Raw genomic sequence first — 15,978 nt, 5'->3', positions numbered from 1 at the left:
CGAAAAGGAAGAAAATTCCAGTCTATACTGTTTTCCCTTTCTTACATATAATGATAGTACGACGGGAACGCGATAGTAGCGCGCAGACGACAGTCATCCTCTGACTAAGGACGTAAGGCTCCCACGGCAATAGTGACGCACGTTGTCACTCTGTAGTTGTTTGTTCTGTTAATAGCCAACTGCCCCCCTTCAGAACGTTCAGAACAGATACATACGAACAATTTGTGTCCCGCCTGAAGGCCTTCAAAACGATGTGTTCAGTAAACTTCCAGCGGTTATTGAAAGTGATAAATCTCTCAATCTACAACACTTATAAGGTATAGAGTGATGATTTGTAGGCAACTGGAGTCTGTAAGTAAAGATGATCATCACATCGGCGCTGGTGTATGGCAAATCCTGTACGCTCAGCGGCACATGTCGTTCGGTTCGACATGTACGTGCCATTTTTGCGAAACATGATCATGAAAAATGATCCAGCCGTGTTGTGTGGTGTGGAGCTGCCTAGTTTCAATTACACGTGCAAAACCAAATAAGACCAGAAGGTTAGACCCAGAGTAGATCTGCGATAAGAAGTTACTCATCATTCTGGTACTCTGATGTTCGTATCTTTTCACCTGCGAATGACCGTCTCCAGTTCGAATGACACAAGTTCCCAAATTCGTCTTCCGGTACCATTGCCTTCGGACTGTTCCGGTTACGAACCCAGCGAACTGGAAAAGTACGAAAAAGCTCTAACTCAATCAAAACACACCGAGTGCAGCTGGCGTACCGCGTCCAGGTTTGATGAAGCATCGCCCGCCGTTTCGGACGAGCGTAAGGCAATTAGCCGTTAAGCAGCTCCAATAAATTATTCATCAATCTGCGAACGCGGCCCGGCCAGGATGATGATAGCGGTGGTGAAGGCAGCCCGTGGCCCGCCCCACCGGGAATGAAGTGGCCGGCGAAAAGCAACGCCGCAAACCAACACCAACCAACGAACAAACTGAAACGAAGGAAGTAAATCGCGCAGGTTGTTTGTGGCTTCTCGTGCGGCGGCGGTGTTCTGTTCCTACTTCCCGACCCAAAGACGCCATCTTTGCCCAGGGTCATTGGCACAGCGGTAGACGACGGACGAACGGACGGACGGACGGGCGGGAAATGCATCAATTGGTGGCTCGCTCTTTTGCCGTTGCCGGAAAAGTTGACCAAGAAAACAACAAACACGACTCGCCCGGTTCTTTTCTTCCAAAAGCGGAGAGGGAAGCTAATTTTGGTCGAAATTTCAAATCGGCAGTTCCATGTTGGGCTCAGCATAACATGTGAAATGTGTATAAGTTTGATGAGGTTTCCTTAACTCGCTGCTTTATGGGTGGGTATGGTTGGGTGTTGAGTTTGAGAAGGTGGACGGCTTCGGAAGATCGAGAGAACGTACCTACGGGCGGATGCAATTTTCAGGCGCTGCCGATAAGCTACGCTTTGGCGAAAGTGATTCTTTGTTTGAAAACAAAAAATCCACGGCGGTTTGCCGCGACGACGGCGACGACGGGACGGTGTATCGACGGCTGCGCCCGCTGTGCGGTGTGTGTGCTTCCGTTCCCGGTGCGAGGTTCTTGCACTGCTAACACACACCAATGACGGCAACGGTATCGAACCACGCCACCTACTACTAGTGACCGCGAACAATTTACACACTTCGCTCCCGGAAGCGGTTTTCTTTCACTTTCAACAGGATATTTCTGCGGCGCGGCTAGATCGAATATTTACACTGTACAAGCTGCACTTTACGCGCCAAAAGACATTTCCGCTACACGGCGGCCTCTTCTGCCACGTTCGGACGATCAGCAGCACTTCGGCCCGGGTGTCACAACACTGCGGCAACCACAGACCGGGAGAATGATAGCGGGATGCAGATGATGCTCGAAATGCATCATCCGCGGAGCACTTTGATCGGAGAAGCCCAAAAACGGGAACGGAACGGTTCAAACGCACTTTGGCACCCAAAATCGAACACAAACACGCACAAACACGAACACCCACACACTCAAACCGCCGACTGAGGAGGAGCCGCCGGTCGCATTTGCAAGGGCGCGTCGCGTCGCTGTTTCGCTGTAATCATTCAATTGAACCTCGTTCTTTTCTCCGCGACGCAAGCAAACTCACAACGAGCAGGTCGACTGACGCACACCAGTAAATAATTGCACACGCAAACACACACGGCCTACTCGATGCCACGGAGGGACGAGAGCACAACGCTTTTGTTGCTTAATTTAGCCTCCACTTCCTGCTCGTTGCCACTTTCTCATGCGGCTCACTATTCCTTCACCCGCGTCGCCCGGAGCGGGGAGCACAGGAGATGTTGTCGATCACGGCGGCGATCACACCACACCTTCGGGCACACCTTTGGCACGCACCGTGTAAGTTGATACCGCGCGACAAGATCGTTACGAACGACAAACACGGAGTACTCGTGGTGAGCCTGTTTTCGCGCTTTCCGAACGGCACCAACGCGCAGCGCACACGATGTGTGTGGCAAACAAGAATCCGTGCGATGGATGTGATTTGCACGCACGTCACCACGGCATGTAAGAAGAGTGAAACCTCTGGCGGCCACACGAAGCAGAGACCGCAACTTCACGCACGGCGAGACGGTGGGTAGCAGACCAAAACACGCCACTGGCTGCTGTGTTGTTTCCAAGACCCGCAGGGAATTGTGGTCCTGTGGAGCGGCGCACACACCGTTTGATCGTGTCACGGTCCAAAATTATGCGAAAAATCCAGACCTTGTTGCTGCTCGTGACCTCAGGCAAGTCGTGGTGGTGGTGCCGGGTCGGGTTATTTCTGTCATTCGTTACAATCCCAATGCTCTGAGGAACGATTTCAGAGCGATCATCTCCCGACTTGTTGGCTTTGTCTAACTTACACGAAGATGCTTTTTTATGTACAATCGAGAACTTTAACACTTTAGTCACACATCTATTATGCACAGCTGCTGCTGTCTGGTCTCTGTACAGGCATTTACAGTTATGTTTTTACACTTTGCTTACACAAGAGTTCTACGTAACCGCGTACGAAGTTGGTTCCAGAACCGAAAACAGAATCTGACCGAGCTGATGATGACTCTCTGGCCCACCAATGGTTTCCTGTAGCCTGTTGGAAAGCCGTCGTTCCCGTTTGTTTTTTTATCACTAACTGTACACAGGTTGGGAAAACGTATTGGTTGAAACCTGCAATGAAGGAGAGAGCGAGAGAACGTTGATGAGTTGAATAATAAGGCGTGCACGACGATTGAAAGCTATCCTGACGGGGCCCGCCAATCCTGGCCGACCTGAAATCGGCTCAAAACAATTACAGGTCCGAGGCGAGGTGAGGTTCAGCCCAGCCACTTGCTTTTGGGGGGTTCGTTCCCTATCCCTTCCGAGCATGCCCTTGAGTTGTCGCCAGTGGCGTTGAACCAGTTTTTGAGCCAAGCAAATCGCAGTGCCATAATGTTCGGGAAGGCAAGTTCTTTCCCGTATTCCGGACCCGCGTGTAATCGCTTCTCACCAGACCAGCCAGCGGGACACACAGGAGGCATACGCAACATACTCGACACCAATTCGCACAGCCAGTACACACCGGAACACCGGAAAGAATTGGCAGCAATTTGCAAAGAACCAAATCCTATTTTCGCTCAAGTTCGCTGGCTGACGGTTCACTCTGCTCTGCTCTTTGCCACCGGCCGACCGGGATTTGTGGGGTCGCCTTTGTTACGCCATTTGTTTTTTCGCAGAACGGACAAAACACGGAGAAGACACCGCACGCATACATACACACCAACGTGAAACGAACACACACGCAGCCATTCCCGCACACGCGGGCCGCAGTACCATCAATCGCCTATATCCTGTACGCTGAGAGCGGCCAGCAACAACAACAACAACAACGGCGGCGACGACGGCAAAGGCAACGGCCAACAGTGACAAAAAAAGGACAAGAACGGCGTTCTCGGGATCCCCGGTTGCTGTGGCAGAACCGCAGCAAACAACCGTACCGTCAATGACAGGAGAGCCCCAATGATACGGCGCGCGGGTGAGCAGCATGAGAGATAACGAAAGGTTGGTCGCGGTGCATCGGGAGCGGGAGAAAAAGAGAGAGAAAGAGCGAGCGCGCATGCTAGAGAACGCGGGACGGTTCTGGATGCACGGAAGATCGAGCGTGTTTGCCGTCGTCGCTGTGTGAATGTTGGCCCCGCCGTTTCCGCTGTGTATGCGTTCGATCGCGGCGCCGCGACCCGCGAGAGCAATAGTTCAGCCATCCGTTCTTCGTCTTGCAGCACCGACGACGACCGCACAGGCCGCCGTACGCTGCTTATGGGTTTGCTGGTTAAAGGAAAATAACGACGGATTGGCCCCTGTACCGTCCCGCTGGGTGAGGCTTTATTCTCATGCCTGTGAGACGGCTCTTTTTTCAGTTGCGCCGCTCGCTCGCTCATTTCCCTGGTTTGAGCGATGTGTGAGTGTCCGGGGGATTTCTCGCCAGAACAACACAGAGTATGCGGCGACGGCGAGCTCGGCCGACCCGCAATCCGGCAATCCGCGGTCTCTCACCCCTTCACGCACACTAACGAGCCGTTCTGGACGGCGCGCGGTGATGGGTGTGCGTTCTCGTTCGCTCCCGTTCGCTCGGCGAGAGACGCGAACTGCTCGCGTTTCTGTCTCGCTTGCCTCTGGGCCGTCGCGCGCTCACCAGGATCGGTGAACCATTTTGCCATTGGCCCCTTGGCTGCGGGGCGCTCGCTCCGGGAGGAGGAACCGAAGCGGCCACAAAGAACGTTCGGGGACCAATTCCGGGCTCCCCGGTAGGACGATCGAAGGTAAAGAATGCTACGCCCGCTAAGAACAAGACAGTCGTCGCCCCGGCAGCGCTGGCTTGCCGTGTGTGCTCTCGTCAGCCATTTGGGAGCACCCGTCATGGCAGCGTGAAAAATTGTAACGCAAAGCTGATTTTATCGCCTACAATAGAAACAAAAAAACCAACTGCAACACACAACGGGGCCGCCGTTGACCGTAATGTTCCCGTGAGCTGACACGCACACGCACACGCACATTGACCCACACGAGAAGCATAAGCGCATGCAGTTTTCCTTTTCAACTTACACTGTACACTCGAAACCTTCTTCCGGTCACTTCCACCACCACACCAGCATCATCGCTGCCGTTGCGTGCAGCCCTTTTTCTCGGTTAACCTGGCTGGCCTTCCGCGGACTGCTCCGATGGCCGCTGGCGAGAACGCTAGGGCGTACCGATTGTGGCACCACGAGAAATGCACCGCCGATTCGCGACACGGTCTGCACGGCGGACGGGAACGGGGCCTAGGAGATCCAGATTGCCACTAGAAAAAAACACGCTCCTAAACGCTCAACCAAAACGCCGTCCCACGGATACGATACTTCGGTCGTCCGGTTCTGTCTGATGGTTCTGGCAAGTTTCACCATCGTCGGGGTCGTCTTCTTCTTGCCGTCCGGTGCAAACTCGGCTCTCTTTCTCTCGCACACCCCGACAGGCGCTCTCGCGCTTGTTCTCGCCCACCGCAATCGGCAAGTCCCCGACGGAGCGAAGTGAGATTCATGCTCTCCGCGCGAACGAGCGTGCGCTTGTTTTTCGCCCCTTTCGGCAGCCCAACACTGACTGTCAAAATAAACTTTAATCGCAAAAGGGTTTGCCGTGTAATTTGGTTTACCTAACTTATCCATCCAACGAAAGGCTTCGTTCGATGACCCGCGGCATTCGCCAGATTACCGGCATTGGCGCCAATGGCAGGAATGGTACCTATTTTCGCAACTAACCAGATGCGATTTCAAACGGTGGATTTCGCTCACTTTTCGCCTGCACGCACAAAGATTTCGAAATTTAGTGGATCTTTAACAGGATCGCCAAAAGTTTGATTTTAGTTTCTATTATCGTTAAACATTAAAATAATTAAGTTGTCCAATACGCCACCTCTTGATTAATCACGATCCGATACCTAGATGTTCGCCCCAAAAACACTCCAAATTCGACATTTCGTTGTCATTCTGGTGTTGCGGACTCGCTCGAACTATCGTTTGTTCTCGCTCTAGTCGCAAAGCACCGAACGTTCATCCTTTCTCAGCGAAAGCGAACCGCGAAGGAACAGTTGTGTGACGAGTTGTTGCACCGAACCGCTAGCAGTGATTGCACAACCGGGCCACCGTCACCATGCGAAGTAAACGTGCGCACGTCTGTCATTCTGATCATCGCAGTCTTCAGCAGCAACACCAGCACAACGTACGGAGACGTGCAAGAAGTGCAGAGCGTATAGTGCTGCACTGGTGATAATAGAGGAAAAGACGGTGCGTTGGGAGTAGTTGAAGATCACAGGGCTCGACCCTTCGTTCTGGTCTTCCAATCATCGCCCCTCCACTGGAGCAAGGATAGGCCGGGTATCGTTCCAATACCGACTCGGGAACCCTTTCGTCGCTGCGAAGAGGCTGGGTCTTCGTATTTTCACATTCTCCTTTTCTCAACCCTGTCGTCGAAAGTCCATCGGTCAGGGAGAGCTTTCGCTGTGAAAAGAGCAAGAAAAAAAACGGACTACTAGAGGGAAAATGAAATCCATCACGAACACCGTGCGATAGAACGATTGGTCGAATCGTACCTGACGCAAAGGTCGGGTGGGGTCGAGTGCGTCTCCCCTCTGAAAACGTCTGGTCTACGTACATAACTCCTTGGGACTGGGAGACGGCAGTATTTGGGTGTCTGGATTTTTGGGGCCGTGAACTGCACTGTGAACGACAAAACGACTGCCCCAAACCCCAGGCGGAAACAGTGACCACGGGAAGGAGTAGAAACGGTGGAAGCCTCAGCGGCGTCTTTCCCGAATGGATGTGATCGGACACGGCGGTCCGACAGCGACAGCAACGAAGGCCAGCAGCAAACTCACCAATGGAACGGCACGGGACGAGACGATTACTAAAGACGTCACCACCGCGGGTAGCGGACGGAAGAAGACGAAAAGGAAAAACCGAGCTAAAAATAGTCAGCGAGAGGAGACGACGGACACGGCGGCGACGTCGGTAGGTGATGACCCGTCCGCAGTATCGGTATCACCATCGGCTGGTGATGTAAATAGTAGTCATAGTAGTAATCACGCCAGCAACGGAGTGCCGGAAGGGGAGGTGGCAGAAGTTGACGCAATTAGTAGAAAGCTGGAGCAGTGTGTTCACGTTAGTCGCACGAACGGACTAACGAATGGGTTGCCAAAGTTGGACAAATCCTTCGGCAGTTACTCGCAAACGGATACGACACCACGCGGCGAGGCAGAGCAAAACGATGGCCATGAAAGGTCCCCCCGTCAAGCGATCAGTACAGCGGCGCACAGTAAAAAGGGTAAACAACGATCGAAGCAGCAGAAAAGGGCACAAGACGATGGAACGCACGACACGGCAATGGTCAATGGGGGCGAACAGGAATTCAGTAGCGTCCGGGAGGTCAAAAGTCCCCCGTCCGATTCGGCTGGGATGGATGCGATCAGCGCTACCGGTGAAGCCGGTACCAAGGCATCTGATGGCGGCGAGGGAGCGATGAAAGATCATACGATCACCAGTCTTTCTCTGGGTGCCATCGACGAGAGTCCGTCGTCTCGCAGCAGCACGTCTACCTCATCGATTTCGTTACCAAGCACGGGCGGCCCACAGGAAGCACCCACCACGGAACCGCCGATCGCAATCACTTATCAGGTGTACGAATCGGAACGGCAGATGCCCGCCATCATGGCCCTAATACAGAAGGATCTCTCCGAGCCGTACTCCATCTACACGTATCGTTACTTCATCCACAATTGGCCGAAGCTGTGCTTTTTGGCACTGCACAAGGAGACGTGCGTTGGTGCGATCGTCTGCAAGCTCGACATCCACCGGGAAAACGTCCGCCGGGGGTACATTGCGATGCTGGCCGTGGACAAGGACTACCGGAAGCTAAAGATCGGTACAACACTCGTGCAGAAGGCAATACAGGTGAGGTCCTCAGGAGGGGCGTTGTTCGACGACGAGATTTCACACAGGTTTTCTGCCTTGTTCGTAGGTTATGCTTGACGATAAAGCCGACGAAGTGGTGCTAGAAACGGAAATAACCAATCAGCCCGCGTTGCGATTATACGAAAATCTGGGCTTCGTGCGGGATAAGCGGCTCTTTCACTACTACTTGAACGGTGTCGATGCGCTGCGGCTGAAGCTGTGGTTCAGATGAATGCTCCTCTTCGCCCGTTCGCTCGTTCGTAGCTCGTTCCCAGGTGGGCACGTAGTAGCGGAATAGGAAAGCCTTTTGCAGCACGCCGTTTTCAGTTTTTTAGAACCGAAGTAGCGTACGGTCATTTCAACATTTGGCGATACGTTCGGGGAACTCGCGTTTCAACATTGCAACCGCCCAATTGTGGTAAAACGATGTGAAAGTTGTAATTTTTGTTGTTGTTAAATTCTATTTCCAAAGCACGCCCGTAGCTTAGGATGGAGGCATCTTGAATCATTCGACGACTGGAAACAGATTGCATGGCACGGATTCACTTTGATTTGAAACTGAGTCGGACTAGTAACTATTAACAAGTCACTTGGTACGCAAAAGAATGTTGGCCTGTGTGTCTGGTTTTGAACACTTTTCGTTTGCCCCTTGTTTATCTGCTCGGCGCTAGTGGTGCCACCGTACCACATCTCGCCATGTGGTTCTACGGCTCCCTATATATAAGTTAGCCTTAAACGATAATTTATTGTGCGCACTGTCCGCTATGCTTCGGAATGCTTCCACCTGTCCTCTTGGCAGCAACGCGCTCTTTCGGCTGTGGGCCCAGTTAGCTTTCGATACTGTAAGATAAGAACAGTGTATAGAACGGGATTAGCGGGGGCTATTTGGGACTGGTTGGTGCGATTTAGTAGCAAAATGTGTGTTTTCTGTGTGTGTGTGTGTCCGTCTAAAGTGTCTTCACGTGGCTGGCGTTCTTTCGTCGAGCAGGATCGTTACATACGACCACCCCCCTTGTGCCCTGTGTTCAACGGAACGAGGAGACGCTCCTTCATTCACCCCGAAACTAAGGTCCACTAAGGAACGCGAAAGAGAGAGAGAGAGAGAGAGAGAGAGAGAGAGAGAGAGAGAGAGAGAGACAATGGAAGCTCTAACGTCTAAAGTCTTCGAAGCGACTGTATGCTGCCCGGTAGCAGAAATTTCGGTCAGATCGCCTCTCATCTGGAGTGGTTCTCCCGCGGTCCGTAGTCGATTACGAATCTTTCGCCTCATTTTGAAATTGCGAAAACGGGCAATCCACAATACCAAAACTAGCGTAGAACTGCATCTCGCGGCACCTGTAGGTGACTGCCTGTGGTGCGCCTGGCCACTACTGCAGCACGTCCCGAAGCAGGGCTGCGCGGCGTAACTGACCGTGTAACGCAGGCAGTGAGAGCCGGGACCGCGACGGATTAGGCGCGATTTGCAAATTGTAAATAGTCGAACAATAAAATCAAATACCAAACGAAAGATACATGACTTCGAACACACTGCGATGGAAGTCGTCACATCGACAGCCGGGGCCTGTCGAGGCATGAACCCTCCAAAGAGGTGTAGGAACGAAAGAAAGGACCAGAGGGTAAAATTATTACATTTTTTATTCAACACTTTTAAGACCTTTTCGTTAATACTTAATGCTAATTCTAAAACCCTCCTTCTCCCGCGGAGCTACCTATCTCGGCGCGTCTATGAGGGTTACTAGTTTTGCTTCCACTTTTGACGCTCTCTACGGAAACGTGGCCAAAGTAATGGGCTAACGAAAGGACCGGATGGATAACAAGCTGGATCGAAGAAACCTAAACGGCTAACTTTTAGTAGTAGTTTTACAACAAAACCTTGGGACCAAGCGCACTCAAAAACTCAGCCTTCCGTTGGATTCAAATCAGTTCTTTCAAGCAACTGCAAATGGCGCTGTGCATCTTCGAATGGCAAAAAATGTAATACGAGAATGAGGCAGGTCCGTAGTACCAGCGTATTGTTATTATTGCTCATTGTTGGGAGTTGTTTACATGTTTGATTTCACGTGTTAGAAACATTAGTACAAAGACGCGGATAAAACTGCAAACAATTGCTTTCTCGGGCTGCACACGCAAATGTTTGAACGTATCCAATTCAGTTGTGTCGTGATTTGTTTACAATTTTTTAGTATTAACACCCCCATTGATTGTTTGTTTTAATTTATTTTGGACTAAAAGTGTTCACGTAACGATGATGAAAACAAGGGCAAAGGTTTACTGCGGGGTGGCAAACGTTCATAGGGCACACATGCGTGGCACACAAACCGAGGGCTGGAAGAAGACGGATATCCTCTCTTTGCGTCGTCAGTTAAGTAAACTTCCCGGCGCTCGTTTGGTAGCAAAGTCTGGCTAGCACGCAGGCAAGCTGGGGAGATACTTTCGAAACTTCTTGTTTGGGGTGAATTTTCTACTAATAATTAGGCACCCAAAAACGGCCCACGCGGCCTCCGTCTACAGTGTGTTTGGGGTTGAGCGGCTTTGAGCAAGAAAACGGAACTATAACATGGAAGGAAGTTAACGAAACCGTTACACGAAGCTGATCTCAAAAAGATCCTGTCCCAGAGCACCACCTGCACCAACTTCAATTAACCTGAAATCATGTTCTGCTTGTTTCACTCATCTTTTCACACCGTTTTTCTGGGCGCTTCTTGCGCTACGTCCATTATTTGCTTTCGCTATTATTTTGTTTTCCTATTCTCTTACACGCTCTCAGCTCTCTTGCTATCGTTACATCTTTCGTTTGTTTTGTATTGTTTTGTCTTCGCTTCTCGTTTCTCGTTTGTGTTTTTTAAGTTTGTTTCGTATATTCGCGTATTTGTTTTATTTTTGCTTTGCTTTTTCGCTCGTATTCGTCGGTTTTGTGATAAGGCAGATTTGTTGCACGGGCGTGGAGGTGGATGGAGGATTCTGGGGAGGGTTCGCTCGTGTGCCGGTGTGTGCGTTAGCGTACCGTAGGCAAGCACACGCACACACCGCACAGTCGCATTCACGGACGATCGGTCCCTACGAACCGGCCATTGACGTTTGTGGGGTTAGCGGTTGGCCGGGCGTTTGCTGACCACCTTGTGGCGTCTGAGGTGTGAGGGGCCCCTGTTGACTGCCGGGCCCTTGTTGCTGCTGTTGCTGGTTCGAGCCCGGTCCCTGACCTCCGCCGTGCTCGGGCGAAACGGACGGTTCTTTCGTTTTCCCACCGTTGGCCGTGCCGTTCGCACTGCCGCCAGCGCCGTTCGGGTTGAGGTTGGGGTTCATGCCGGACATGGGGCCGGACATCGGCCCACCACCATTGCTGCCACCACTACCTCCACCGGTGGGAGTGCCGGGCTGGGGAAGAGGCGGATTGGCGGGAAGCATCATTTGCTGCTGTTGCTGTTGCTGCTGCATCGAACCCTTCGCGAGATCGTCGTCCATCAGTGGGGACTGCGCTATAGGATGGCCACCGAGCATCGAAGACGGATCCGGGCCCATCTTTGGTCCCATCATATGACCACCGGGCACCCCTCCACCGCCACCCGGTGGCATCCCCATCCGTTGCATCCCTCCCGGGTTAAACATTCCCGGCCCGTGATTGTTCATCACACCACCGCCTCCCCCGTATCCGCCGCCGCCGCCACCACCCGGTCCCATTTCGGTCATCGGGGGAAAGATTGGGTCGGGGTCTGCTTTGTACATGCGGTTCATCGGTCCCGGACCGGGCCCACCTCCCATCGGTCCTCCTCCGCCGCCACCGCCCATCGGACCTCCGGGACCCATCGGGCCTCCGGGACCCATCGGGCCACCCATCGGTCCACCGCCACCCATCGGCCCGCCACCGCCACCCATACTGTACATGCCAGGGTTCATCATGTTCGGTTTGTTGTATTGCATCGGAGGGATCTGCTCATTGATCATGCCGGGTCCCGGTCCGGGGCCCGGTCCCGGCCCGTCCGGTCCCATCGGTGTGTTCATGAACGCCGGATTAAGCGGTCTGTTGGGGGGACCGCCGCCGCCGAAGTCGGGTGGCATACCGCCCCGGAACTGAGGCCTCATGCCCATGCCGTGCGGGTCCATCATGCCGCGCTGCTCGGGAAAGAACATTTTCTGCATCTGCCGCAGGGTGGCGAGCTGCTGTTCGCGATGTTGGCGCTGTTGGGGCGTCAGATTCTCGTCCGGCACCTTCACACCCTGCAGCGATGGTTGCGGATGGCCACGCGATTGCGACAGGACGTTGCCGCCCTTCATCAGCGGCAGCGAGGCGACCAACGAGTTCATCTGATCGATGATCGTCGAACTCGAGTGGCTTCCGCCCCCAACTCCTCCCATCGGACCTGGACCCCCTCCTGGACCGCCGATCATCCCACCGCCGCCGCCACCCGGACCGCCACCCGGCACACCACCGCCCGGCCCGCCACCACCACCACCTCCGCTGGGGGAGATGTGCGAACCGACGGGTGATGGATTTTCCATCTTCACGCCCGGGTGGCCACCGCCGAGGGCCGACGGATCGGAGCTGTCACTCGCTCCGCCACTTCCTTCCATGCACGAAGAGTTGGGCGTGTGGTGGATGGTGGACGGTTTCGACATCCCGTCCGGTCCCATCCGCATGTGGCCGCCACCACCACCGACACCGTCCACCGGGTACATTGGCAACCCAGAACCATCCTGGTCCATGCAGGCGCCCGCATTCGGTATGTGGTGTATCGTGGCCGACTTTTTGCCCATCACCGTCGGATCCGGACCCGATCCCGGCCCCCCGGCCATGCGCATATGATGGTCAATCATGCCACCTGGACCGCCGCCAAACATCGACGCCATTCCAGGCGGTGGACCTCCGCTACCGCTGCCGTCGCCGTCACCGAGGCACGAGTTTGCCGTATGGTGAATGGTAGCCGATTTCTTCATTCCCACGTCCGGTCCCATCATCCCACCACTGCCGCCCCCTCGCATATGGTGGTCGGGCGATCCATGACCACCGTGATGGCCGTGGTCCATCCACGGTGACATGGCTCCCGGTCCCACGACACTGTTCCCGCCGCCACCAAGCTCATCGCCCGGCCCACCGCCACCGCCACCACCTCCGCCAGGACCTCCACCTCCACCACATGGCCCGAGCTGGTTCCGTTTCTGCATCTGTGCACAGTGATACGCGATGATCGAATTAAACTGGCCGCTCAGCACCGCTTCGGCGCCTTTGTTGGCAAGCGCCGTGGAGAAGACGAAGATCTGGCTTTGCTGTTGCGTGTACTCGAGCTTATTCGACGGCTTGTTGCCCATCAGCCCGGCTAGCCCCGGATTGAGCTTGCCATCAAGCGGATGACCATCGAGCCCTGGGCCACCGGGACCACCGCCAGGACCTCCGCCAGGACCTCCTCCGGGACCACCTTTACCAAGCGCCTCGAGAACACCGCCAGCGTTGGGACCACCCACGCCACCACTGTTAATACTGCAGCCGTCCGATGCTTTCATGCCGCTTGGGCCGCCGGGTCCCACCGATCCGGGCCTTCCGCTGGGTCCTTTCATATCGTCCTGGAAGGCGCGGTGGCAAAAACATCGATTTAATCTCGAGCCCGATCAGTTCACTATCGGTAGCACTAACATCACCACGCACCCGTCGATCTTTTCTCCTTCTTACCTGCTGCTGCTGCTGTTGTTGCTGCTGCTGCTGTTGCTGCTGCTGCTGTTCCAGTTTGGCCGCAGCCGCCTGACTCATTTTGGTTTTCCGGCCGCCGCCGCCACCGCCACCTTCATCGGACTTTGAATCCTTCTTCGGCATGACTGCTGCTGGCAGATAATGCTGCTGCTGCTTCTGATAGACTTGTGGCTGATAATCGTACAGCATTCCACGCCCGCCGCTCAGGGAACCACCATCGAGAGCGAACGAGCGTCCGGTCACTGTAGCGTGTGCTTTCTGTCCACGAGAAGATCGGATCTCCTAATCCAAACACCAACTCACAACGAACCGAAAGCCACCGTTCGATCGAAGCAATCACCGCACCACGCTTGCGGACATCGTCAAGGTAACAGCTGGATATTACTCGTCTGAAGGTACAAGTTGTGAGCCGCGCCAATCCTGCCAACCAATGTTTTCCAATCACAGTAAGCAGTTGAGAATCGTCATGAGAATAAAACAGATCAACCTCCGACCGTAAACACGAGCATTTGGTTGGTTGGTGGGGGCGACGCGGAGGAGCGGGGCTGAAAGATGGTAAACAACAGGGTACTACCGTCTGCCGTCGTCACGGGAATCACGGCAACTAGTTTCCAGGCTGTTCCGCGGTACCAATGTGGTCGTGGCGCTCGGCTCGGTTGGTCGCCAACAACCCGCTAAACGGCCCGACCGTTAGATCCGTGTTTTTCCGCAACTTCCGTGTGTATCGAGCGCGGCGCACACACACAGCTTCCCCCGGGGGAAAGCCACACACTGCCTGGCCTGACGATCGACCGACGGCCCGCGATGGCCGTTGTGCCACTCACTGCGTTCTGGAGGTTACGAACGGACCAGGTTCCGGATTATTTATGATTCGACGCGAGCAGAAGATATCCTACAATCTGCTGCTCCTGGTACTGTGCTGATTTGCTGCTGATTGACAGTTTTCGATTAGGCGTCCAGCCGCCACTTTGTCATGTTGCTGCGAGGCGGCCGAATTCGTGGGCTTTTTTCACTTTTCTTTCGTTTCAGAGCCGCCCGTGCAGATGAAACTATTTCGCCGCGGCGAGGACGGCGAATTGACAGCTCCTGCGCCGCTCTCTAATGGTCGCGCTGTGTGAAATTGTCATCCAAGGGCATGTTGTCTATTTGCTTCCTTCCTAGATAGGCTGTGTTCATCTTTACTACAAACTGGAGGCTTACATTTAAGTGGATATACGTTTCCTACAAAACGTATGAAACGATAACCTTGCTACAATTATCTTCATCAATCAAACAAGTTCCTGCATTCCTTTTTTCGGATCTCCATCTCAGAGTGTTTATTTTTTCATTTTTATGAAATCCGACTCGAACTCGTAGACACCGACGGATTGCTTGTTTTTCTGGTCATATTCCACCCAGTCGTCTTCAGAAAGGTCAACATCCTCGAACGATGGTCCGTTTTCGGTGGCTTTTGCAATCCAGCCGGAACGGGGACTAAACTCGATGGGATCAACACCACGACAGTCAAATGCGACGATTGTTTTCTTTGTACCGGAATCTTCGGCCAAGTAGCTAACTGCAAAAGTTAAGGATTTAGCCAAGTGGAAGATTGAAAAAGTAAAGTTTTGTGAAAGAAGCAAAGACATACCGTTTGAGCCTTCGATGATGTCGATACTGTTTTCTCGGGAACACATACGGCATTTCATATAGAAGTGGAAACCTTTTGGATTGCGTGAATCTTCGTTAACCCGTTCGCTTTCCGTTAAGTCGTGCCACTTGTCGGATACCTCACCACAGTTCGTGCACTTGATTTTCAAGAAAAACGCATAATTTGGATGGTTAGTCTTCAGCTCCCCGATGTTCTCTAGTGTTGCTTTGATTTGTAGAGCGATTTTCCCCATGTCTTCGAACCGGTTCAGAGGCTGTGTGGTAGAACGATAGATACACAACTATTCTCGGATGGGATATCCTCGCCACTTTAGTTCTCTGGTACGTGTCCCTTTTATAAGGGTCAGGCCGTCGAAAACATCGCCCTGCTGGACAGCTTATTCTTTTTATTTTCAACCACAAATTGCGAGGCGAATCCCTGCGCTCAAAGTCTCTATAATAACACAACACAGCCAAAAAATTGAGCGGTTGTCTAAATTGTCACTTTTGACAAGGGGACGTTCCCAAAGGATGGCTTGATTGTCAACAAATAACCTAGCAAAGTGAAGCCAAAAACGCCTGCTGGTTGCATCTCCACAAGAGCTGGAATAATTCGCCACGATTCAAGAAGTTCGAAAGCCCTTGTTACGCTTTGGGTGCCATTATGCATTCGCTCGACACT

At 53.3% G+C, this 15,978-nt stretch overlaps 3 protein-coding genes across 3 annotated transcripts; 1 reads left to right on the top strand and 2 right to left on the bottom strand.

Annotated features, from left to right (window-relative positions):
- Nucleotides 1-6,272: 6,272 nt before the first annotated feature.
- LOC131208430 (N-alpha-acetyltransferase 30) lies at nucleotides 6,273-9,467 on the top strand. Its single transcript, XM_058201177.1, has 2 exons — nucleotides 6,273-7,990; nucleotides 8,058-9,467. The coding sequence occupies exons 1-2, from the start codon at nucleotides 6,857-6,859 to the stop codon at nucleotides 8,220-8,222; spliced, it is 1,299 nt and encodes a 432-aa protein (XP_058057160.1). The 5' UTR covers nucleotides 6,273-6,856; the 3' UTR covers nucleotides 8,223-9,467.
- Nucleotides 9,468-9,668: 201 nt separating this feature from the next.
- LOC131208921 (collagen alpha-1(III) chain-like) lies at nucleotides 9,669-14,530 on the bottom strand. Its single transcript, XM_058201862.1, has 3 exons — nucleotides 14,245-14,530; nucleotides 13,653-14,090; nucleotides 9,669-13,546 (listed from the first exon to the last, which is right to left on the bottom strand). The coding sequence occupies exons 2-3, from the start codon at nucleotides 13,857-13,859 to the stop codon at nucleotides 11,048-11,050; spliced, it is 2,706 nt and encodes a 901-aa protein (XP_058057845.1). The 5' UTR covers nucleotides 13,860-14,090; nucleotides 14,245-14,530; the 3' UTR covers nucleotides 9,669-11,047.
- Nucleotides 14,531-14,971: 441 nt separating this feature from the next.
- Nucleotides 14,972-15,769, bottom strand: LOC131210470 (UPF0587 protein GA18326). The gene is made up of 2 exons (XM_058203728.1): nucleotides 15,298-15,769; nucleotides 14,972-15,225 (listed from the first exon to the last, which is right to left on the bottom strand). Exons 1-2 carry the CDS (start codon nucleotides 15,548-15,550, stop codon nucleotides 14,987-14,989), a joined length of 492 nt encoding a protein of 163 aa, XP_058059711.1. The 5' UTR covers nucleotides 15,551-15,769; the 3' UTR covers nucleotides 14,972-14,986.
- Between the last annotated feature and the right edge of the window lie 209 nt (nucleotides 15,770-15,978).

The sequence above is a fragment of the Anopheles bellator genome, chromosome 2, assembly GCF_943735745.2.
Source record: "Anopheles bellator chromosome 2, idAnoBellAS_SP24_06.2, whole genome shotgun sequence".
NCBI lineage: Eukaryota > Metazoa > Arthropoda > Insecta > Diptera > Culicidae > Anopheles > Anopheles bellator.
This window is presented reverse-complemented; position numbering and strand designations above follow the sequence as displayed.

What these genes read in the sequence shown, in the direction of transcription:
- LOC131210470 (XM_058203728.1), bottom strand. Translation starts at nt 15,550, where the DNA reads ATGGGGAAAATCGCTCTACAAATCAAAGCAACACTAGAGAACATCGGG. An exon ending in CATCATCGAAGGCTCAAACG is followed by an intron (nt 15,226 to 15,297) that starts GTATGTCTTTGC and finishes TAACTTTTGCAG; the next exon opens with TTAGCTACTTGGCCGAAGAT.
- LOC131208430 (XM_058201177.1), top strand. Translation starts at nt 6,857, where the DNA reads ATGGATGTGATCGGACACGGCGGTCCGACAGCGACAGCAACGAAGGCC. An exon ending in TCGTGCAGAAGGCAATACAG is followed by an intron (nt 7,991 to 8,057) that starts GTGAGGTCCTCA and finishes CCTTGTTCGTAG; the next exon opens with GTTATGCTTGACGATAAAGC.
- LOC131208921 (XM_058201862.1), bottom strand. Translation starts at nt 13,859, where the DNA reads ATGCTGTACGATTATCAGCCACAAGTCTATCAGAAGCAGCAGCAGCAT. An exon ending in AACAACAGCAGCAGCAGCAG is followed by an intron (nt 13,547 to 13,652) that starts GTAAGAAGGAGA and finishes CGCGCCTTCCAG; the next exon opens with GACGATATGAAAGGACCCAG.